Source organism: Drosophila arizonae, chromosome 4 (genome assembly GCF_054131065.1).
Source record: "Drosophila arizonae isolate 15081-1271.41 chromosome 4, UAZ_ARI_1.0, whole genome shotgun sequence".
NCBI classification, from domain to species: Eukaryota; Metazoa; Arthropoda; class Insecta; order Diptera; family Drosophilidae; genus Drosophila; species Drosophila arizonae.
In genome coordinates, this window is record NC_142924.1 from 1,635,612 (window position 1) to 1,659,556 (window position 23,945).

General features: G+C 42.9%; 8 protein-coding genes across 13 annotated transcripts; 5 read left to right on the plus strand and 3 right to left on the minus strand.

Moving 5' to 3' along the window:
- The first annotated feature begins 364 nt into the window (after positions 1-364).
- On the plus strand, positions 365-1,747 carry beg (malonyl-CoA-acyl carrier protein transacylase beg). The gene has a single exon (XM_018005397.2). It carries the CDS (start codon positions 560-562, stop codon positions 1,700-1,702), a length of 1,143 nt encoding a protein of 380 aa, XP_017860886.1. The 5' UTR covers positions 365-559; the 3' UTR covers positions 1,703-1,747.
- On the minus strand, positions 1,729-7,854 carry scaf6 (SR-related CTD associated factor 6). Of its 2 annotated transcripts, XM_018005369.2 has the most exons (13): positions 7,676-7,851; positions 7,408-7,578; positions 6,997-7,352; positions 5,856-6,018; positions 5,522-5,594; positions 4,918-4,992; positions 4,249-4,325; positions 3,989-4,187; positions 2,875-3,918; positions 2,657-2,818; positions 2,240-2,599; positions 2,001-2,172; positions 1,729-1,937 (listed from the first exon to the last, which is right to left on the minus strand). In XM_018005369.2, the coding sequence occupies exons 1-13, from the start codon at positions 7,695-7,697 to the stop codon at positions 1,839-1,841; spliced, it is 2,973 nt and encodes a 990-aa protein (XP_017860858.1). In that variant the 5' UTR covers positions 7,698-7,851; the 3' UTR covers positions 1,729-1,838. The 2 variants fall into 2 exon arrangements, 1 of the variants encoding a protein (XP_017860858.1); XR_016269843.1 differs by lacking the exons at positions 1,729-1,937; positions 2,001-2,172; positions 2,240-2,599; ... (1 more) ...; positions 2,875-3,918; positions 5,522-5,594 and having other exon boundaries at positions 4,124-4,187; positions 7,676-7,854.
- Positions 7,855-8,000: 146 nt separating this feature from the next.
- Txl (Thioredoxin-like) lies at positions 8,001-9,140 on the plus strand. The gene is made up of 3 exons (XM_018005405.2): positions 8,001-8,366; positions 8,440-8,723; positions 8,781-9,140. The coding sequence occupies exons 1-3, from the start codon at positions 8,001-8,003 to the stop codon at positions 8,992-8,994; spliced, it is 864 nt and encodes a 287-aa protein (XP_017860894.1). The 3' UTR covers positions 8,995-9,140.
- Positions 9,005-10,935, minus strand: Ppat-Dpck (Bifunctional Phosphopantetheine adenylyltransferase - Dephospho-CoA kinase). Its single transcript, XM_018005386.2, has 3 exons — positions 10,288-10,935; positions 9,867-10,213; positions 9,005-9,809 (listed from the first exon to the last, which is right to left on the minus strand). Exons 1-3 carry the CDS (start codon positions 10,829-10,831, stop codon positions 9,156-9,158), a joined length of 1,545 nt encoding a protein of 514 aa, XP_017860875.1. The 5' UTR covers positions 10,832-10,935; the 3' UTR covers positions 9,005-9,155.
- Positions 10,936-11,193: 258 nt separating this feature from the next.
- Bet3 (blocked early in transport 3) lies at positions 11,194-14,422 on the plus strand. The gene is made up of 3 exons (XM_018005416.2): positions 11,194-11,335; positions 13,201-13,611; positions 14,112-14,422. Exons 1-3 carry the CDS (start codon positions 11,297-11,299, stop codon positions 14,196-14,198), a joined length of 537 nt encoding a protein of 178 aa, XP_017860905.1. The 5' UTR covers positions 11,194-11,296; the 3' UTR covers positions 14,199-14,422.
- Nf-YA (nuclear factor Y-box A) lies at positions 11,197-13,109 on the plus strand. The gene is made up of 2 exons (XM_018005395.2): positions 11,197-11,335; positions 11,484-13,109. The coding sequence occupies exon 2, from the start codon at positions 11,543-11,545 to the stop codon at positions 12,704-12,706; it is 1,164 nt and encodes a 387-aa protein (XP_017860884.1). The 5' UTR covers positions 11,197-11,335; positions 11,484-11,542; the 3' UTR covers positions 12,707-13,109.
- MTF-1 (Metal response element-binding Transcription Factor-1) lies at positions 13,098-23,567 on the minus strand. Of its 5 annotated transcripts, XM_089467590.1 has the most exons (6): positions 22,460-23,567; positions 19,733-19,847; positions 19,075-19,177; positions 17,437-17,587; positions 16,090-17,368; positions 13,098-14,184 (listed from the first exon to the last, which is right to left on the minus strand). In XM_089467590.1, the coding sequence occupies exons 1-6, from the start codon at positions 23,296-23,298 to the stop codon at positions 14,149-14,151; spliced, it is 2,523 nt and encodes an 840-aa protein (XP_089323716.1). In that variant the 5' UTR covers positions 23,299-23,567; the 3' UTR covers positions 13,098-14,148. The 5 variants fall into 5 exon arrangements, with proteins under 5 accessions (XP_089323716.1, XP_017860841.1, XP_089323715.1 ...); XM_018005352.2 differs by lacking the exon at positions 13,098-14,184 and having other exon boundaries at positions 15,095-17,368; positions 22,463-23,567; XM_089467589.1 differs by lacking the exon at positions 13,098-14,184 and having other exon boundaries at positions 15,095-17,368.
- On the plus strand, positions 18,452-19,077 carry LOC149268957 (uncharacterized). The gene has a single exon (XM_089467643.1). The coding sequence runs from the start codon at positions 18,480-18,482 to the stop codon at positions 18,879-18,881; it is 402 nt and encodes a 133-aa protein (XP_089323769.1). The 5' UTR covers positions 18,452-18,479; the 3' UTR covers positions 18,882-19,077.
- Positions 23,568-23,945: the final 378 nt, after the last annotated feature.

Here is a 23,945-nt window from a genome sequence, read left to right on the forward strand (position 1 = left end):
CTGACTTTGACCAGGGAATAACAACAACAACAACAACAACAACAGCAACAAGAACATCAGCAATTTGCCATCCTTCTTTACCGGTCTGTTAAAGAATCTTCGCATTCTTCGTTTCACGCTAAGAGTTCATCCAACTCTGTGCCTAGGGGATATTCGCATTTCTAATGAGCAACAGGCCGTAAACGAAGAGATAAAAACTTTCTGATGCTCTTTCATGTTCCGAGATATTTACTACAATAGAGCCGCAGACACATGAGTAATCTGATTTCAATGTCACATCTGAATGAATATGATGACAAGAATGCCCATTTAAGGTGATCAAAAACTTAGTTGTGACTAAGCAAATGCTAGTTTTGGTCAACATAAATCAAGTTTCAGCGCGGCAGAAATCGAAAGTTTTTCAAAAGAAACGGACAATAATAGATTTGGTAACACAATCGTCTGTTGTGGGGCGCCACTTGCTGAATCAGCTCAAGCGCCATCTAGCGTGATTTACGAGCAACTGTAAACAGCTGTTATGCAGACCGCGTTTTTTATGTAAAGAAACGAAAAACAGAAAATGTTCGGAGCAAAAGCGCGACACTTGGTGCGTAAAACGATTCTGCCGGGCAACTGCAGCTGGTGCCGCTGGAGCAGCAGTAGCAAAGCACCAGAAGCAGCAGCTAAGCCAGATGCAAATGCAGCCCAGCGACAGAAACTAATTCAAGAGCTAGCGGAACCCATCGAGAGCAGAGGCCGGCCGACCATCGATCCCAAGGAGACGAGTGTAGTGCTATTTCCCGGCCAAGGCACACAGTATGTGGGCATGACCAAGGATTTGCTGCGATTCCCCGGCGCCCGACGCATCTTCGAATTGGCCAATGAGGTGCTACAATACGATCTGCTCAAGATTTGTCTCGAGGGGCCACGCGAGAAACTCAACCGAACCGAATTCGCCCAGCTGGCCGTAATGGTGTCTTCACTAGCCGCCCTGGAGCAACTGCGCGAGGAGCGACCTAAAGCAATAGAGAATTGTGTGGCAGCAGCGGGCTTCAGTCTGGGCGAGATCACCGCCCTGGTCTTTGCGGGCGCAATGCCCTTCGACAAGGCACTGCAGCTGGTGCAGATACGCGCCAATGCAATGCAGGCTGCATGCGATCAGGCGCCAGGTGCCATGGCGATGACACTGTACGGCCCGGACACCAATTTGGGCGAAGCGTGCGCCAAAGCATTGCAATGGTGCGTGGACAGCGGCGTGGAGTCGCCCTATTGTGGCGTTGCCAACTACATGTACCCACATTGCAAGGTTGTGGCGGGCAGCGTCCAGGCGTTGGAGTTCCTTGAAAAGCATGCCAAGGCGCTGAAGATACGCCGGATGAAACATTTGGCCGTCAGCGGAGCCTTCCACACACCACTAATGGAGAGCGCCGTGGAGCCGTTTGCCAAGGCGCTGAAGTCGATCCGACTGCAGGATCCCATCATTCGCGTCTATTCCAATGTGGATGGCAAGCCGTACAAGAATGCCTCGCACATCCTACGCCAGCTGCCCAAACAGATTGTCAAACCCGTCAAATGGGAGCAGACGCTGCACGAGCTTTACGAACGACGTCAGGGCGTCGACTTTCCGCGCACCTTTGAATGCGGCCCGGGCAAGGGTCTGCTTCAGGTGCTAGAGAAGGTGAACGCCAAGGCAGCGCAGACGTCATTCAATGTGACCGCTTGATCGATACGTAAAATATAAAGATTGGCTTTCTTTGCTTTATAAAAATTGTATTCTCTTGGCTAAAAGGAAGGAAAAGTGAACAGAAATGCGACACCAGTTGGGGGATGTAGACAAGGCATGGTAGGCAAGCAGGCTCCTAGGCTTTGTAATCTCTGGTGCTCATGCGATGTGCGAAGGCGGCTCCCTTGTTCTTGCGGAATCTCTCAAATGGATCGTTCAGATTGTTGCCCACGCCCTAAAAGCAAAACAAATGGATAAGTCGAACTCCAAGCAATCAACACCTCCTGTCAATCCTTACCTTGTACATATCCTTGCGATCGCGCACCTCGCCGCCAGAGATGGGCGTATCAATACCCTGACTTTTCGAGCCCAGACCCGTACCCGTGCCGCCCCAGCCCATTTTCATGAGCATCTGATGACCCTTGTTCGACTCCTCTATGAATTCCTGCGGCTTGGCAAAGCTGCTGCCACTGCAAGGAAGATTTTGATTAGAATTGGAGTCGGCATTGCCTTGGGTCTACATTTGAGTGAACTTACAAGAAGCTGGGTGGCGTGGGCGATCGGTCGCGTTCCACCCGCCTGGAGTTGTTCACATTGTTGCTATTGTTGTTGTTACTATTGCTGTTGCTGTTGGTGTTGCTGCTGCTGTTGCTGTTGTTATTGCTATTAATGCGGCTATCGCGACTGTTGTTGTCGCGTTCATGGCGCGGTGAACGATTGCGTGCCTTGCGATTGCTGCCACCACCGCCACCTGGTCCTCCTCCTCCTCCTCCTCCTCCTCGACTGCGTTGCGGTGGCGGCGTAATGGTGCGTTCCACTGAACGCGACCTGGATCGTGAGCGGGATTTGTTGCGACTGATGGGCGAGCGGGAACGCGACCGACTTCGACTCTTTGAACTTTTGGCGAAATGAAATATAAGTATCGATACATAAAGAAATGGGATTGCAACTCACCGATAACAGCGCTTATTGCTCTTCTTGACTTTCTCCAGGATTATGGGACTGGGTGAGCGTGACTTCTCGCGTGTGCCATTCCTGATCTCCTCCTCCTTTTGCTTGCGCGCCGCATTCTTCACCTTGTAGTACTCATACAGACCCAGCTTCTCCCAACCCTCACTGCAAGATAATTTCATCAAAATAAGATTCATGATTTACATATTTAAGCTACTCACTTGTCCCTGGGACGATCGTGTGAAGGCGCCGCATAGAAGGCATTTAATGCATTTGTCAAGCGTTCGCTTTGCGGCGCTGGTGCTGGCAAACGGATATCCGCCGGATCTAGCGGCTTATAGTTGTAATCCTCCAGTCGTATGAGTGGCACAATGAGTCCCGCCGGCAAATCGTAATAAGGCGCTGTCGGCACTTGAGGCTCCTGCATGACCATGGGCGGCTCACCAGACTCCAGATCACAGTCCGTGTGGGGCAGTTGCTCAACCATCTGGTCATCCGTTCGCTGTTGCATCACCACATTCATGCCTGCATTTATAGCGCCCATATTGACGCCAGGATCAACCAGGTTCGAGTGTGGCATTTGTCCAAATTGCGGTGGCTGTTGCATCACCTGCTGCTGTTGCTGTTGTTGCTGCACCTGCTGCTGGTGTTGCATTTGCAATTGCTGCTGTTGCTCGTCGGGATGTCGTTGCTGATGCTGCTGCATTTGCATTACGGCTTGTATGGCTGCATTTAAGACGCCCAAATCAACGGTCGCGTCGCCGCCTGCAACGGGCAATTGTCCAGGCAATGGCGGATACTGATTCGGCAGTGGTTGCTGCTGTTGTTGATGTTGCTGCTGCGGCTGTTGTTGCTGCTGTGGTGGCACCTGACCGTGTATGGGCGCTGGGAAGCCTGGCGGCGGCTTTGACATATCCGGAATGAAAAAGTTAGAGCCTCGTGCATCCACATAGTGACTGCCAGGTGGCGGCTGTTGCTGCGGCGGCGGCTGCTGCTGTTGTTGCTGTGGATACCCGGCGTACATGTTGCCGCCTGGCTCGTGCGTTACCGTTGGAGGCGGCGGCGTATTCATATGCTGCTCCTCCGCTGTGCCGGGCATAGCGATGCGCTGCGCCATCAATGAAGGTATCGACTTGCCCTGCGGCGTGCCCGGCTGTGCCTTTTGTGCGACCAGTATTTGTTTCTCCAGCTGCAGCTTCTGCTGCTCCAGTTGGGCGATTTGTTGCGTAGCATGTTGCATGAATATCTGATGCTGCTTTTGGTAGCTGCAGAGAGAAATACAAATGCCCCAAATATTACAACAAATTCAAGTGTTTAATCCAATTCACCACTCACTTGTCCAGCGTGGCCTTCGTGCTCTGCGTGTACTTGGCCACAATCTCGTGATGCGTATTCTGCAGATTCGTCTTATACTCCTGCATCGATGAGTCCGGCGACTGCAGCTTGGATATGACACACGCATCAAAGAACTTGGCCTTGGACTCCCACAAGGAAAGCAGCTTCGACAGCTTCTGGCGCTGATCATTGGTGGCAACTAATCAAAGGAAGGCACAATTAGAATACTCCACATACAGAGACAGATTATAGATGCTTACTCAAGTCGGCGCTGCAGAACATCGGTATAACGACATTCTCGAGGCTGTTCTTCAAATCGCTGATATTTTTGCGCATGCTGTAAAAATAGATGTTGGCGCTTAAGCAAAACGTGCCTGCATCTCGCATTTAAGGATGCTGTGTGGCCAGTTCGTATCAAGCACAAAACTAATTCGTCTCTCTGTCTGTCAGTCAGTCCGTTTCTTGTGCCTGAACTGAGCAACAAGTTTATATTATAGTTGCCTTTTGAAGAAATAGTGTCTATAATTTTTCTTAAATATCTTTGTTAAGTATTTCCTACAATAACCAGCAATTTGGCAATACGACCTTCTATGATATCTAAATATGAGTGTATATATAGAGTATTCCGTTTTTATCAGCCCGAAAAATAACTTTTTATCTTTTTCAAAATGTATATATTAATCTCAGATCACTATAAGTCCCTTATACTTTCCCAATATTCATTCACAACTGCTTAAAGGGTATTTAAAATTTGATAGACCGAACTGCTTTACGAACTGAATGTCCGTCTGTTATATATATATCTATATCTTGCCAAGCTTTGGAGCAAACTACTTATATTTATTTAATACCCGTCTACAACATTGTTTACTTGTTTGTATATATGTATATTTTTATTGCTAATTACTATTTGCTTTTTGCGAACTTACCAATGGTGGAGTATATCATTAACTAAATATATAAGATGCAATTTTTGCTGAAACGTTGAACCATTGACCAAAGCCCTAAAAATAAATTAACAAACGAAAAAAACATATTTTTGTCCATTTCTCTTTTCTCTCTTCTTTCTTTATCTCGCCTGCTGTAAGCGCAGCATCAACAACATTTCTCAAAAGTGTTTGCTGTATATAGTTTTTGTGTGTATGTGTGTTTGTTTATGTATGTGCACGTGTATGTGTGTGTGTGTGTGTGTGTGTATCTTAACTAAGCAACTTTTTAGTGCAGCCTAACTACCGGCTCAAGGCCCAAAGGACTCAAACGACGCTATGAGCCCAGTTTGCACCTTCGAAATTCTCTCTTTCAAAACGAATCAACGAATCAAATTATTATTATTATTTTTCATCTTTCGCGCTCTCTCTTCAGAAAAAAAGACATCACTCTCTCTGTCTGTCGCTTGCACACGCTCGATTTCGATTTCATTTCATTTCGTTTCGATTTCGTTTTGTTTTTTTCGTTTTAACACTCGATTGAAAGAAAGAAATGTAATTAATAAATGTTGAAAGATCAATTAATTAAATATAAACTGAGGCATACTTCTTTAAAAGATATTGTAAAACGACATTGATTTTTGCGCTGTCGGTTGAATGCTGTAAAATCCAGTTCTTGCCTAAAATTGCAATATCAAACGGGTTACTCATATTGTAAGTGTCTCTTTTTAGCATTATTAAGTTTAGGTAAAGTTTGAATTAAATTTGATTTATATTTCTTAATTATTTGTGAATTTAGAATTTGCAGTTTGTCTAGCTCAAAAAGTTAACTGACGTAAACGCATATATATATATAAATATATTTATTTAGATTTTTAAAACTAGTATTTTTTTTTTTTTTTTTTTTTAAGCCTCTCGTAGCTTTAGCTGTGCATATTTACCTGATGAGATGCTATCCTTGGTGCAGGACTCGATGATCGGCTGGAGTACAGCATCGAAATCCCTCAGCACGATACCCTGCTCAGTGGCCAATTGTTCCAGCTGTGTCGTCTGTGCCGCTGCCATCGCTTCGTCGATTTGCTTCGTCTTTTGTGTCATCAACGCCTAAAGATTTCACGTTTTCATTTCGTTTCGTTGCAGTTGATTTCAATTCGTTTCGGTGTCGTGTTTGAGTTTTTGCCGTTGATTTTTTTTTCGACATTTTCACATATTTCGTATGCGACAATAAACGTGGATTTTGTTTTGTTTTTTTTAATAATTATTTGAGTTTTATACACAATTTTTTTTTTTTTTTGGTCATTTGGTATGAAGAGTTTTTAGGTTTTATGTTTCAAAAAATATACAATAAAGCAAAAATTTAATGTAGCATTGTAAAATTGGTTATTCAATAGGTTAAAAAAAGAAAAAACAAAACAATAATAATATAAACATGTAAAATGTGAATCATTAAATTACTGCAGTTACATAAAAGCTGAAAGTATATGTATATATATAAAGAATGTACCCAGGACAGGGGACTGAAGAGTTCAATACCAACAAAAATTATTTCCCATCTATAATGATTTCAGGGTATAAAAAAGAGGCATACACACACACAAAGACAAAGCAGAATAGGACAGCCCAGTTGAAGTTAGTTGAAATTTCATTGAATGTTTGCAGATTCTTTGGGAGTTTTCGTATCTGACTCGAAATCTTAATCAAAGACGCGAGAGAAAAACTAACTTCGGAACGCCGAAGCATGAACACTCTAATAGTCATAATTGCAGCATTACAAGACAAAGAAATCCTTTAATTTAAACAATAAGAATTGGAAAATCTCTTCGGAGAGCTGTTAGGGACAAAGTCAGATGGAAACTTAAAGAATCGAGATTTTTGGAATCTTAAATTCAAGAGTCACGACCAGAATATATATTCTGGAGAAATTCAAGTGCTGTGCTTTTACGTAAAAACGTATTGCATCCATAATCAATTAAAAAATTTAAAAAGCTGCTTTCCTTCAGAAGCAGTGACAATTGATATATATAAGTCACACCTGCGAGAAGAGAGAGAGAGAGAGAGGAAAACAAATACTAAATTATTTACCGTATGCTGTGCGGAAAGATTCGCATCCGATTGTTTGATTTGCTCTCGCAGTGTATTCTGTTGCATTTTAATGCCATCCAATTGACTGGCCAAATTCAATGCCAACGCAGTGCCGTTAGCTGATTGTGGAGTTGGAACTGAACCAGCTCCGGCTGCAACGCCGGCATTAGATGGCCACAAATGTTGTGCTTTTTGTTGCTGCATACTATCCTGGACATTGTCATGCATAATTGATGGCATTGGCTGCTGCGGCTGCTGTTGTTGCTGCTGCTGTTGCGGCGCATAGTGTGGATGAGTGGGTGGCGGTTGTTGCATATAGAGCGTGTTCGATGGCATGCCACCCTGCTGTTTTAACACTGCATAGAAAAATATATCAGCAAAAAGGAAAACAGATATTTATCTTCCACTTACTTGCCTGCTCCGCTGCCACACGGAACTGATAATAGTTAGCAAATTCGCCGCCATAGAGAAATTCAAACTTTGGATTATTCTGTTGCTTTTGTTTGGTGATTGCTTCAAACTCGGGTCCATTGCGTGCCACAAATTCAGCCAATTTATCTATTATATTGCGTAAACTTGCATCTGCAAAACAGTTAAAAGTTTAAGTTTTTTTTTTTAGCGGAGCTCCGGAACGTGTGCGTGTATGTGTGTGTGTTTTGGCAAATACATTTATGCGTACCTCTTGGCGGTTGAGCATCCATTGTTTTTAGTTTAGTATTTGTTTACAAACTAGCTATTTTGTAAAGAGTAAGGCTTAAATAATCATAACTTTTAACAAACAATTCATCACTTTTTGCGGCGGCCGCAAAGAATTTTTATCAGCAGCACCCTTCTTCTTACTTTTTATTCAGACGCCATATTTAGAGCTGGAGCGTTTGCAATTCGCTATTTATCGATAGGTTTTCCAATCGAGCTGTCAGACTCGAAAAATCGAGCAGATTCATTTTTGCTGTTTGTAAAAACCTGCCAGTCATTTTGCATTTAATTCTATTGGAAAAGCAAACATGGCAGTACGTGTTATAAACGACGAATCACATTTTCAAGCGGAGCTCTCCCAGGCGGGCATACGTCTGGTTGTTGTAGATTTTACGGCAACATGGTGCGGGCCCTGCCAAAGAATCGCGCCCGTCTTTGACACGTTTCCCAGTAAATATCCCAAAGCCATATTCCTTAAGGTGGATGTGGACAAGTGTCAAGACACCGCAGCTGGCCAGGGAGTCTCTGCTATGCCAACATTTATATTCTATAGGAACAGAACCAAAATCGATCGTATTCAAGGCGCTGATATAATGGCTTTGGAGGCGAAAATAGAGGAGCACATTGGCACGGGCGTTGCGGAGGAAGCAGGCGAGGATTATGGCCAAGGATTGGTGAGAATATATACACTGCACATGAAAGTGCATTTAAAAAGAATTGATTTAATCGCATGACTCATTTATACAGATGGAGCTGAACACGTTCATCTCGAAGCAAGAATGCGAATGCTTGAATGAATCCGACGACCACAACTTGAAGCATGCTCTTACCCCGGCCGGAGGCTTCTTGCAGTCGGATTGCGATGAGCAGCTCATCATGTCGATAACATTCAATCAAGCTGTCAAGATACATTCGCTTAAGTTCAAGGCACCCCCCAAATTGGGTCCCAAGGAGGTGAAGCTATTCATTAATCAGCCACGCACCATTGACTTTGATTTGGCCGAATCCATGAGCAGCGTCCAGGATCTGACGTGAGTGGAGTTAATCTTACTCAATATGATAACCTATTAACCATAAGCTACTTTCAGCTTGGCCGAAAATGAGCTGGAGAAGGGCAATCCCGTCAATCTGCGCTACGTAAAATTCCAGAATGTACAAAACATACAGATCTATGTGAAGAATAATCAATCGGGTGGTGACGTTACTCAAATTGATTACATTGGCTTCATTGGCTCCCCCATTATAACAACCAAGATGACGGACTTTAAGCGTGTCTCTGGCAAAAAAGGCGAAAGTCACTAAAATGCATCGCTTGGCATTCAAATTGAACCTTTAGTGATTGCTCCTCTTGTGCTTTCAACTTAAAATTACACATAAAACCATAACTAAAGAAATGCATTAACAATGGACAGCTAACAAATAAATCAAAAGAAGTTTTCAATTAATAATATCGTCAGACTGAATCACAGACTACTTTGGGGTCGGCCGTCAAGTTCCTTGTTGAGCATTTGCCAAGCTCGCTCCGCCTGCAACTGTGTGAAATCATAATCCCATTGTGAACTGAAAATTACTTGGGATTTGGCCACAATATCTGTGTTCTTCACTTGATTAGCCAGCCGATTGCGAGCTTCCTGTTCGCTGAGATTGTTTCGCTCGATGATGCGCCGAACGGCTTCATCTGGTGGCACAATCATCGACCACACCTCGTGGCAATGGATCTCCCAGCCTGCCTTCAGCAGCACCGCTGCCTCCAGCACCACCACCTTGGGTACTTTCGCTGCAGCACGCAGCTCGTCCAGACGTCTATTCACCTCCACCATCAGCTCTGGCCACACGATAGAATTCAATGTTTCCAGCTCCTGTACATTGCCAAAGACTCGTGGACCCAGCTTTGTGCGATCAATGCGACCATCATCGGAGAGTATCTCCTCCCCGAAATGTTTGACGATTTTCTCATAGCACGCCTGACCAGGCTCGTAGACATCATGCGCCACCTTGTCACAGTCGATCACATGGGCACCCATCTGCCCCAGACGCTCAGCCATTTTACTCTTGCCCGAAGCAATGCCGCCTGTCAGTCCTATAATATATGGGCGAGCAGGCAGATGCGGCCGTGGCTGAAAGAGATGGGGAAACAATTTAAGTTCTGTCAATGCAATGGGATTCGAGCTTACCTCCGGCTGTCGCCAGCGCGTGCCTAGCAGATCAATACGTGTATTGCTGGAGCTGACCTTCGACTCGTGTATGCCGTCAACTACTTTGCTCTCCACAATGTCAATTGCGAAGATCTCCAGTTGACGCAGCTGTTTGGCGGCCCGAATTTCGTTGACCTTTTGACCGCCACGCAACGTCTCGGCACTGACTACAATTAAGTCCATATCAGGATCATGTTGCGTCGGTCCAAAAGGATCATCGATGGGTACAATATCATATTGCAGCGTGTTATCTATGTCCAATAGGAACTCGCGCAATTCGGCAATCCGCTGTTCCACAGGCAATATGAGCTCTGGCAATATTTTCCCTGTAAATAATTTCAAAATTGATTAGTGAGTCGAATGATAGATAACATCTGAGTGCTGATTCATTTTAGTTTACCTTTAGTCATTGCAGCCGTCGTGACGCCCACGACCAGCCGTTTACAGGCGCGCAGCACAGCCTGAGTGAGGAATATTTTGTGACCAACGTGTATGCGATCAAATGTGCCGCCCAGAACAACTGTAGGGTATGCCTTTTGATTGACATCTGTTTCCAGTAGCTTGAAATCGCATGTGATGGCATCATTTAGAAAAATCGTAGGCTGACTTATGTTGAGAGCGTTGCGTAGCCTGTCGCATATCTCCGGTTGATGGGCATCCGAGAATATCATATCAACAGGTTTTCTTAATGACAGGCTGCCGACAGCTGAGTGCTCCTTGAGCGGTGCCACCAGGACCCGCAGATCCACTTTGTTGCCCACATAGCTGCTGCCATCGGCGTACAACTGTGATATAAGCCGACCCCAAGCTGGTGACGATGCAGATTGCGTTGAGCCCGTTACATTTAGGTGAATGTACAGCGAGTTTACGTATTTTTCAATACTTCGCAAAGATTTTCCTAGTTGCTTAATATTGGACACCACCAGCAGTCCAGTTGAAGCCATCTTATCGCATTAAATTCGCAACTAGCCAATTGCGGTTCTATATGTACTTTGGACTTGGTTTGTTATTATCATAACGACAAATTAGCCTATTCGATAAACATTGAGTTTGTTTAGCCTATCGCATTTCAGGGCTGCCAAAGGTTTAAAATGCAATTAATAAACATTTAATTATATATTCCCCAATTTATAAATGAGGCTTTTGTATTTACCTATATTGTCCTATAATATAAAAGTAGAAATAAAGCCAGATTGAAAAACCGTGTATAATATTTAAATAAAAAGTATAGGTACCAATATTGGTACAAATGTACCAATAGTCGCAAACGTAAGTAAGACCAGAAACTATCGATAACCAAATATAATATCGCAAAAGTATCTCATCTGCAGTACACCCACCACTGAAGAAAAAAGTTTTTCACAAATTTTGTAGCATTTTTTATTTATTAAAATTTAAACCATCTGAAAATGTCTCGACAAGCCTCTAGGTTGGATGCCAAGAAAGTGGTGAGTAAGCTGAATGCAAAACGGAGAACAGAACACTCACGGCTACTAGCTTGTAAGATTAGTTATTTGTTTTTGGTCGTAGTCTTAAGTACCGAACCATTTGAAGTGCCACCCACCCTCAAAATCGGCTTCGCATTCGCTTTTGCAGTAAGTGCGGGCGTGTGAGAGGGAAACGCTAGCGAATCGTAAAAGCGCAACCTGCGCGCTATGGATAACCATTTCAGCAGTAACCGCACAGCAGCAGCAATAACCACAAGAATGAGCAACAGCACGAACAGCAACAGCAACAACAATGCAAACAACACGGCCAACGCGAGTGCCAACAATTCAAGCGTAAATGCGGGGACGGCAGCAGTTGGACAGCCAATTCAAGTGATACCGATGCCATTGCTGTCGACAGCTGGAGGCCAAATCATAATCGGGCAACCGCAGACACAGGCGCAGGCAGGCGGAGCAGCAGCTGCCCTGCAGCCTCAATTGATACCACTGCAAGCCAATCAAATCATGCTGCAGGCTCAACAACAGCCTCAGATGCAAGTGATGCAGTTGCCCGATGGCCAGACTATATTCTACCAAACGCCCACGATCACATCGCTCGATCCGAATGCCGCAGCAGCAGCCGCTGCCGTAGCTGCGCAACCCACACCGCACTACCTCAACATAAATGGCCAATTGGTGCAGATAACAGCGGCTCCCAATGCCAACCAAGGCGCGCCCGCAGGCGGCCAGCAGATTATAATGCTGCCACAAATGACGGCGGTCAATGCAGCAGCAGCTGTTGCTGCCAATGCGGCGCAGGCCAGCAACAATGTGCAACAACAGCAACAGCAGCAGCAGCAACAACAGCAGCAACAGCAACAACAGCAGCAGCAACAGGCACAAGTCCAAGTGCAGCTGCAGACGACGACAACCACTGGTATCGCTGGTGGAGTAGGTGGTGGCGGGGGCAGCAATGCAAGCAGTGCGGACGTGAGCACCAGTACCACGGGTACGAATACGAACAGCGAGGAGGATGAGAATTCCAAGGGTGAGGCTGACGAGGAGCCGCTCTATGTGAATGCCAAACAGTATAAACGCATACTGATCCGACGGCAGGCGCGTGCCAAGCTGGAATCTCGCATACCCAAGGAACGTTGCAAATACTTACATGAATCTCGCCATCGGCATGCCATGAATCGGGCGCGCGGCGAGGGCGGCCGCTTTCATTCCGCCCAGGAGAAAGGCGACTCGTCCGGCGGCATGGATCATGGTCTGCCATTAGCAGCGAGTGGCGGGGCAACACTGAGCCGTGGCACAGCGCGAGCACCACCCAAACTGATTGCACCACACCAAACGCCGAGCATAACCATTACGGCCATCAAAACAGAATAGCCGATGCTTGAGTTTATATTGTAGATATCACTTACCACCCCTCGTCCCCTTACCCATCTAACATAGTTCTGTAAACTTTATATAGTTATTTAGATGTAATTAAGTGTAAGACTCAGGACAAGTGGAAAATAAATGTGTATTTATTAAAACCTGTGCATATGTAACCGAAAGAATCTTTTTCTGTTAATTTAACAGAAGTGCTAAAAGTGAGCTAAGCTGTTAATTTAACAGCAGTGCAAATGCCCAACTTAAGTTAATTAATTAGCAGCGTAAGCTGAAAATGTAATGTAAAAACTTAGATCCTCACTCTGTTAACTTAACAGCGGCCTACAGGAACATAAGTATGTATAGGCTAGGTTGAAAAACTCAATTATTACCTAAATAAAACATGTTTTTAGCCTTAGATATAGACAGTGTGAAGAGTGTCTGCAACGATTTTATTTCTTCTCTTTCTCTCTACACCCACAAACCTGAACACACACAAATATATATAGAACTCGGAGTTCCTGACTTTAACATACGGGGCACTGGTTACACAGATGTTGCGGGACTTTGAGAATGTGGATGATGTGAACAAACAGCTGGAGCGGATCGGCTACAACATGGGCATGCGCCTGATCGAAGACTTTCTGGCCAGAACCTCAGCGCCCCGCTGCCTGGAGATGCGAGAGACTGCGGATCGTATACAGCAAGCGTTCCGCATCTATTTAAACGTGCAGCCAACCATATCCAATTGGTCGGCAGCCTCCGATGAGTTCTCGCTGCTCTTCGACACAAATCCGTTGACCGAGTTCGTAGAGCTGCCAAGCGATCTGAGCAATCTGCGCTATAGCGCCATACTCAGCGGCTGCATACGCGGCGCCCTCGAGATGGTCCAGCTGGAGGTGCAGAGCTGGTTCGTGCAGGTACAGATATACATATATGATAAATGATATTTAGTTTACATAGTGTATATAGCATTGCATAGCTTAAAGAACATTCACATGCACAGTCAGCGTACAGTGAAAGCTCTGCTAAAGCGAACAGCAGCTGCTAATCTATTGAGTTCTTGCAACTCCTTTGAACTCGAACAGCAAGCTTTAATTGGATCGAATCGAATAACGACTCAAGTTTGATTGTTTTTATTGTCTAATAAATTCAACTAAATTTTTAAAAACTTATGAGTTAAATTAAAAAGAGTTTTAGAATTTCAATCATAAGTTTTTATTTCTCATTAACAAAAAACAATGAAAATTATTCGAAAAATCAGATTGAATTTGGGTTTAACAGTGTCTTAAGCCTTTGATGTTCGCTCAAGAGAGTCTTCACTGTGTGTGTGGGTGTGGGCGTGTGCGTGTGTCAGTGTGGAATACTTTTTGGTTGCTGCTCCTTCAAGGCAACTTTTTCGCATTTGTTTCATTTACAGGATCAATTGAAGGGCGACAATGTGACGGAGCTGCGTGTTAAGTTCGTGCGACGTCTAGAGGAAGCCATACCAGCTGGCGAGGATTAGATAGAAGTAGACAAAGAAACATTCATATATATATATGAATACATATATATTAGAGCAAGAGAAATATAGTTTAAGTGTTTCTCATTTAGAACATAGTTCCAGTAAATTTAAATAAATACAACAAAATAATGCTTGCATTCCGAAGTGAACTGCACAAAGGAAACCACAACAATAACAATAAATAAATAACAGTTATTATTAATGAATAAAGAAATAAACGTTAACATGTTTGTTATATTTTTATTCAGCTGTATACAGAGTTGTCAGCTATAAAATATGATGATTATATATAGGTATACATATACATATATCCAATAATTTTTAATACACATAAATGAATTTGATTTTGATTTTAAGGCATTTTATTAGTTGCAGTGGGATTTATTCATTATATGGCTTATGTGTCCCTCTAAGGTGAAGATATGTATGTATGTATATATGTATGTATAAAGGGCTTGCATGCGTGCATGTGTTTAAGCCTTGGCTTAATTTGAAAAATCATTTGATAGTAAGTACAATTGAAATAATAACGTCGAATATACAATTTAATCACCTTCCAATGGAGCTTCTACTTCTTCAGTCTGCCCATTTCTTGTTGAAAAAGCTTAAGTAGCCATCTCACTCTCACTTAGCATTGTCAGGAAGATCCTGACAGGGACTGCATTCAGCAACTATCTTTATCTCTTTCACGCCTTTGGAGAAAGAAGTACAAGCCAGCCAATCGCATTTACTTTATACGACTAAATACGAGCTTTCTGCATCTCACTAATACTACTGCAACAGTGGGAGGCAATTAAGGCAAAACCTTGACAGAGTTATAAAACTATAAACAGACGAGCCAAATGGCAAACGAAAAACAGAAACCAATTGCGATTAATTTCAAAATATCAAAGTGATACTGTATATCGATATATGTATGTATATATATTTTTTGGTATATGTGTATGTATGCACTTTCCAATTGGAAGTGTATTTAAAATTCGGCTAACCGAGGCTAACAATTTCATATTCCACATATCATTTTTCCTTACTTGTGTAAATAAACTTTATATAAATGTTAAATATTCATTTTACTTAATAAAAAACAAATCTTAGCGTTAGATAAAAGCATAAAAAATAATAAAATTTTATGATTGAACAATTTGTAAGTTTTTAGTTTAGCCGGTTTTTGCTTTAGGTGTTATTTTGGTTTTATTTAACGAATTAACAACAACAAATAACAAAATTAAATAGATCCTTTTTTTTTTTTTTTTTTGGTTTTTGCATGGAATACTTTCTCACAGGCACGAATACAATACTTTTCTTTATATGTTTTAAGTTTAAAGCTTTTTATTTTGGATTTCAGCTGCACTTGTTGTGGTTGTTGTTGTTGTAGCACAAGATGTTGTTGTTCTCCTTGTTGTTTTGTTTTTGTTTAGTTCTGTTGCGGGCAAAGCATTAAATTGAGGTTCCTGCGCGTCAGCACTTTGCGCAAAGCTTGCAACGTCTTCATGCAGATGACAACACAACAGCCATTGGCCACGCCCTCCGCTGGGCTTTTGCAGGTGCAAGCGCCGCTGCTGTTGCTGCTCGTGATGGCCGGTGGCGGCAGCGGCTTGGCTGAGCAGCAGCCGGAGCCGGGCGGCGGACTGCTGCAGCAGCCGCCGGTGCTGGGCGTAGGCATCGCTTGCTTGCTGCCACAGCAGCCAACAGTTGGAGGAGGAGGAGCAGGGGCACCACAGCAACCTCCGCCACCGCCACCGCCGCCACTTGGTGCACAGCCGCAGCCAGTGGCAGCGGGAGTTGGCTTTGGCTTGCCACAGCTGCCGCCGCCGCTCATTGAAGCCAGATTTTGCAGCAGCAAAGCAACATCCTCGATGTTTTGATTCATTTCCGCTTGGCGTTTACTCACTTTTTTGCTGGTCGACGAGCTGCCACAGATCCGTTTGCCGCTGTTCGTTACGCTCGCTGTTGTTGTCGTAATGGGTTTGGGCTTTGGAGTGGGCGTGGGCGCGGGTGAGGTTGTGGCCGTGTTTGGAGCCATGACACCACAACCGCTGCCACAATCGCCACCATGACAGTTCTTGGTTTGATCACACTTGCAATTGGTGCAATTGCAGATGCCCGCATCTGCTGTAATCTGTTTGAGCGTCGGCTTGTTATCCCTAATGTCCAGCTCGACCAGGCCGGAGGCATCGCTAGGTACTTGCGCCGCCTGCTGCAGAGTAGCCTGCAACAGCGCACTATTGTTGTCGATGGTCATGAGAATGTCGTTGAGCAACGACTCCGTTTCCATGTCCTCATCGTTGTCATAACTATCGTCCTTGAGCAGCTCCTCGATGCTCTGCGGATTCAGCTCGAGCGTGGGCAAACTGGGGCTGAGTGCCGCTCGGTTGCTGCCATTCAACATTTCCTCATCCAATGGAGCTGGCGGTGGCATGGCCAGTTCCTCCATTTGGCCGCTGACGGCGTTGCCAAAGTTGGGTTTTAAGTCCACAAAACTGGGCATTTCGGTGGGCAGCGCCACACAGGCATCGGTCAACGGTGCCCGGGCCATAATAGGCTTGGATGCCAGAACGCCTGCGTCTATCCACGGGCTGGGTATCTCCTCCTCGGCGGCATAGGATAAGGGATACGCCTGCGATGTCTCGGGCAGCATAAATACATTGGACAACTGCTGTAGCACAACTCCACTATCGTTGCTCGTCGTCTCCGAGCTCTGGCTGCTCGGATTGAGCAGCACCATATCAGCCTCCGATTCCTGTTCCAGCTCCAACTTCTCCTCGAGTGGTTGTTGTTGTTGCTGCTGCTGTTGCTGTTGCTGCTGTCCTTGCTGTTGCTCCTGCAGCAGTTTGAGTGCTGCCCTCTTGGATTTCTTCTTGCTCTTGTTGAGCAGCTGTCGCTGGTGCGTCTTCTTGTGAGACTTAAGACTGTGAGAGGTACTAAAAGATTTCTGGCAGCTGTCCTCCTGACAGGGATAAGGTTTCTCGCCCGTATGCGTGCGCCGATGCGTCTTCAGATGATGCGACGCCGTAAACGCCTTGCCGCAGTCGTCCTCGGGACACTTGTAAGGTCGCTCCTGGGTGTGGGTGCGCATATGCTTCTTCAGATCGCTCAGGGTCGTAAAGCACTTTTGGCACATTTCACAATTAAATGTCTCGCCATTGTGCAGACGCAAATGGGCGTGCAATCTAATAATATATAAATAAAAACTGATTAGCTATAAATATACATATATAAATATACTTTATTTACTTGCCTATATCTCGTATTGAATGCCTTATCACAGCCACTCACCTCGCACTCATAGGGCTTTACCTTTGTGTGCACACGTACGTGGATCTTAAGGCTGTATGATGTGAGAAACGCTTTGTTACAGCCCTCCTCCGTGCACTTAAAACTGTAGTCACCTGCAAAGGATGAATAAGCACACCATTAATAAAACTAAATAAATAATAAAAAGTTTATTAATTATTCAATTAAATATTGCGCGCTCGTTCAAATTCAACGGCAATGGAGCACATAGTATGCGTTGCCAGTGATGGGAAAGACGGTCAAATACAGGAATATGTGTGACATTTATCGATAACCAAACTGTAAGCAGAAGGAATACAGCAAAGAGGTTGCTTAGCGCTTTTTCACTTTTATATAAATAACGCTGCTAGATATTAGTTTAAGCTTGATATGTACTAAGAAAATAAGTCCAAAAACATTTTTCTCATTGTAAATATCAATATTTACAAAATGATTTTCTGCATTGCAATGACGTCACAGCTGCGCCTGCTAGTGTTGCCTAACGTTGCATCCACGAGAAAGCGCATGAACGCATGAAAGTTCCCAGTAGCAAACGATTTTAAATATATATATTTAAATAAAAATAATTGTCGACCATGAAGATAAACTAATCAAAAGTGTTAAGAGCCATATCTGCTTGTATAACAAATCTCACATTGATTTTCGTCAGCACCATAAAAGAAACAATGCGTGGGCGCAAGTCTCGTTTGAATGTGGATTGCCAGGCAAGTAAAAGAGGATATCTACATATTAAAATATATATACATATATACCGAAAGCCAACAAAGCCAACATCTCTGGAAAATGCTTCGCGATCGTTTCGTGCGGGAATATAATAAATGCATAGAAACTAAAACGAAGTCAAGCAGTTGGATCCACTACAAGAAACTTAGTTTTCTGATAGGCCATATTAAGCTAGGACGCAACCGGTACATTTTAATGATTTAAATTTCACAATCTAGTTAAATATATATTCATATTCTTAGCAACCAGAGTGATCAACGAGATATGGATGTGAGAGATGGCAATGATGATGATTCTGCCAGTCAACAGCAGGCCAGCTTCAAGAATAATGAAACCAATTGTGGCTACTTAAGCGAATTGGGATCTAGCAGAATGGACGAAACCCCAACCAGTTCATCTGGCACACCACAACATCAACAAGTGCTTCAGGGACTGCAGCAGGCACAGAAAGAGTTTCACAAAGTCATGGGCCTGCTGCAGAGTGCGCTGGTGCAGAAGCAGCCAAATTGTACGATCCCAGCGGAAGCACCGGGATATCGGTTCTACAATTATATCGAGAGCATACTGAAACGCGTGGAGGAGAAGGCACGTGCGGACATACAACTAGAGTTACTCAATTTGGCCAATTCTTTGGTGAAGAATTCCAATGCACAGAGTACAAAGTAAACAAACAAAAATCAAATTCGATGATACCTTGCCTCCATAATACAGTTTGTTATCGATATTGATAATACTTAACGTTATCGTTAGGCCAACAGTCTAGCCGTGATAGCCTGCTTTCACACATTATTATAGGGTTAATTTATTACTAGATCTGGAAATGTTATACCAAAAAACAAGTTGAACTTTTTTCACTCACCTGTGTGTGTCTTTAAATGTGTGCGCAGATTTCCGATTGTACTGTAGCTACGATAACAATTCTCATAGTTGCATTTATATCGACTGAGAGCTTCATCGGAGCTCTGCGAGTTGGAATTCAAACAGATGTCATAATATTAGCTATGCGAGCCACACAGTTTAGATAATAATTATGTAAATAACTATGTACAAAGTCGTCTTTAGGTCGTTAGCTAATTATGTATGTAATTAATGTAGTTCGTAAGTCGGAATAAATTATATATTTAAGGATTAAGTGCATGCGATGTGTGTGAGGAAGTGGTTTATAGATGTTTGTTGGATGAGTATTTGAATGGATTGTGTCAAGTGTCGAAGGGGTTTCGTTTATATTTTCTTTTTAACTATAACTACGCACCGAGTTGGTTGTTTATTGTGAAAGCGAACAATTTATGTTAACAATATTCATTAGACGACTAGCAGTTGATTAAATGGGCGGGGCATTGGAGCGCCTGCTCCTGCTCGCCTGCTGACTTTAGCTCTAGCATTAAAAAGTTGGTGTATTTTTCTGATATAGCTACAAGCGGAGTTACAAAAATTAGTTAAACAACACATTTGCGACTGTGTGTGTGCGTGTGTCAGTTGGCGTGGGCGTGGCTGTGCATGGAATGGGGTCTGAGTACCTCGTACGCCATCGCCATCAGCTGATCCTCGTCGGTGTCCTTGTGCAGAGCGCCCGGATGGATGCAGTGAGCCAGCTCATCTTCCTCATCAAGCTCCGTTTGCTCTTCGATATAGCTGCAAGATCGTTCGGTTATATATCTCTATATGTCTCTCTCCCACTCTCTTTCTCTCTCTCGCTCTCTCTTTCTCTGTGTGTATAAGTGTGTGTGCGTGTTTCTATGTACATCGCTCGCCAGTTGGAAACAAACGAAAAGAAATGCGTCGAGCGAGCTGCTGCGTTTTATTTGTGTCAGTGGGCCGTTAGAATCGCGATATATGAATACATATATATAAATACATATCTCTATATATGTGCATATATATGTATATATATGCGCAAGCACATTAACCATATACATACAACATACCAAGATCGCTCGCAAAGTAAACTTATTTTACAAATGTCAATTTTAAAATAAATTTGCCGACCAGGGCTACATTAACATCAAACTAGAATATTGTTCCTGGTTCAACTATTTGGTTCAATAAAATTCTGTCGATAATTTGATTTATGAGAAAGAAAGATTTTCATTAAGATTTCAATAATAACATAACTGTCATGTTTCTATTTGCGAGCGATCACTGTACTTGCAAATTAAAAAGCTATATATACATATGTATATATTTGTATGTATTTAGTGAGGTTAGGGCACAAAAATAAGAGCAGAAGGAAAACAAATTCATTAATTAAAACAGTTGACAACAGGCAAAGCAGAGACATCAATCAAAACAAACAACAAAAACATAACAAAAGAAAAACAAGATTTGTTGAGCTGGAAACGCCTTAAAGCCTTAATAAGCTGATTAATTCATATTTAATATTGTCATGGTCAAACACGAAATATACAGAAATACAAAACTATAAAGGAAAAGCCAAAAGAAAACAACAATAAAACAATATTGAATTTTAGAAATTAATGTGGGGGCGTGACTGACGGGCAGGGCGCGCAGCGGAGTCCCCCTTCTTCTGCTTCTTCGTCCACTACCTACACTCTCTGCTGCCAATCGCTGTCCCTGTCACGGACACAGCTGGTGGCCTCCCCTCTGACACTCACTCTACCCCAATCGCTTGCTCTCTCTCCCTCTTTCTAGGTGCTCTGCCTGCCCCTTTCACAACCTGCCCTAATCACAAGTGCTGAAAAATGAGAAATATGATTGAGGTGGAACACTCATAGTGATAAAAATAGAGCGACGCAGACGTAGACGTAGAGGGTCGAACAGCTAAGCGACAACAACAATAAATATGAAAAAAAAAAAAATGAAAAGATAAAAGTATATATAAATATAATTATTATTGTACTAAAAATGAAAACAACTACAATAGCTAAGGCTAACCACGTCATTACAAATCATTTAAAATTATGCTTCCACTGGGATCCCAAATTGGAACTGGTTAAATTGCATCTGTATATGCCAATTAGATGTGGATCGTATACATACGTAGATAGCGAATTAGATGAGGGAATAAAAATATTTCAAATTAACATCTAAGAAAAAACAAAAAATTCTATTCCCTAGGATACTAAATAAAATGTTAAGTGAAATTAAATCAACAAACTGAAAGCTTATGAAAAGCCACTAAGAACAACGATTGTGCTCCAATCAGACCAAGTATCTTAACTGCTAACAAATGCTGATAAGAAATGCAAACATTACCCCACTGAATTATAGGCTTTCAAAATTAACACGAAAATTTCAAAGAAAAGCTAGAATTGATGCAAGTCTCTTTGTTGTTTACATCATTCAACTTCAACTTCATGGAATATTCTGGATTCCAATTGTATCATAGGCTATCCAATTGGAAAACAGCACATTTACAGATAGTGTGAATGAATATGAGAACAGAATTGGTTGTTTTTCTTTCCAAGTATGTATACGCATGTGTATACAAAATTAAATATGTATATAGCATTAATGTATGTATGTAGAGGTGTGTGTGTCATGTAGTGGGGGAATATCTAAATGCGTTCATCGGCATAATTATTTTTAGACCAAACAAACAATTTGGATACAATCATCGCACAAGGCGATTGCAACGCCGCCGTCGCAGCAGCAGCAGCAGCGGAAAACCGTTACATTCTCCCAAAGCATAGAGCACATACATATGCATATACATAGAGTGTGTGTGTGTGTATTGGTATGCATTAGAGGTGGGAGAACACCGGCGGAACACAAATCAGGCAATTAGCAAACAACTTGCAAGCATTTCGGACATTTAACGAACGCGCGTTGTAATAAGTGGACATTGGAATTGTTGAAATTTGCCAAAATTTCTGAGGAAGGGGAAGATATATGCTTGCTTTTTACGGCTGGCTTTTGAGTCTAATTAGTTTTGAAATAGAAACGAGCGATAGACAAGGATAGATGGATACATTGTATATGGGCTGGCAGCACGTCACATTCTAGGCAGACGATAGAAACATGCAGCAGCGGCACATTTGTGTGGGCAGTGGAAAATTTAGCCATGGGCGGGGGTCAGCAATAGACACAAAAATTGGGCTAAAGTGCAAACACCTGGCAACATTCAACATTCACTCAAATGCCACTCAAAATAATAGAAATATCGATTATAATATCAACAATAACTGCAGGTGTTATAACGGCAATCACTATTAACAATATCGATTAGCGTAAGCAATAAATATATAGACTTGCAGAGCATGCAAAGGGTGGCTGCCAGTGCTTACTACCTCGTCCCGACAGTGAAATATGTAGTAGAAATAGTAGTAGGAGTAGAACTTGATACATTTGGTGTTGAGTTGTAGTTGTTGTTGTTGTTGCTGTCACTGCTAGCTGTTGTTGTTGTTGTTGCCGAAGGATCTTCATTTGCCGGTACCATGCTGAAGGACACCACGGTGGGTGGCTGCACCTGAACGAGCTCTTGATTTTGAAATTGATATTCCAGCGTAAAGCAAATGTCGTCCACATTGTATGCGCCCACAGCTGCTGCATTCTCTGATCGTATGGGCATGGCAATGGCTGTGGCTGTGGGTGTGGGTGTGGGTGTATGTGTCGGTATGTGTGTGGATGAGGTTGTGGTGTTGGTGGTGGTGGTGCTGGTTAGCAACAGGGGTGCACTTAATGTGAATATCGCATCGTCAGCTATGTCAATGTTGTTGTTGTCTGTTGTCTCCTGCAGCAATGTGTAGGTTGTTGTTGTTGTTGTAGTGACTGCATTGTCCGCCTCAAGTGTTAAACTTATGCCTAATGGTTGCAGCACCTGTTGCTCCCCAGCCGCATGACTGTAAATGCTGCCGCTGCTGCTGCTACTACCGCTGCCGCTGCCAACGTCCGCATCTAATTTCGGTGCCAGTAGCGATGCCAGCAGCGCCTTGTCCTCGAAACCTTCGAAGTCCAGCGTGATTGGCGGGGAACCTGTTAGCGAAGTGCGCGTTGAGTTTGTGTCATAATCCCTACTGTCTGATAAGGAATTTCCGTGATTTGACGATTTCCAGCTGTGCTCGTATTGTAGCTGTTGTTGTTGTTGATGTTGTTGTCGGAACGTTTCATCGCCGCCCGCATCCATTTTGTACTTATTCTACTTCTATATCACACTCACACTCACTTATGCACTCACATATATGTATTTTATACATGCAATTTTATAATATTTTTATTTTTTTAATTATATCACTGCGCAATGCTGATATATACATATATGTATGTACATATGTATTACAAAGAAATTAGAAAAATTATAAAGAGCACAGCGGCCATCCGAATGAAGAACGAAAAATTATCACGTCCACGCAGAGCAACAACACAGATAAGACTAGCGATGGTAGTGGGTGTGTAAGATTTAAATCGATGTATCGATTCTCTTTTACTATCTGACATATCGTTTTTCTCTTCAGCTATGACGGGCATTCCGTAAGTGAATGAATGAATTTGTATTCATAATTCATTTGAGAACAAAACCAATAACCTTAGCAATTATATAGAGAATTGAGAACAATTTCCATCTCAACTGAACTCTTTTATTTTTAAAATATTTTCCTTAATGAAATATATTACTCTAGCAAAAGCTTCCTGATTTTTAATCAGGAAGTATTACAAATAAGAAGCAATATTTTTATTATTATTTTAAGATAGTCACCGGGACTATATTAAGAAAAACTAAGTTTCACTATTCAGATTGATCAAATAAGACTGTCTTAAGAAAACTCGTTAGCA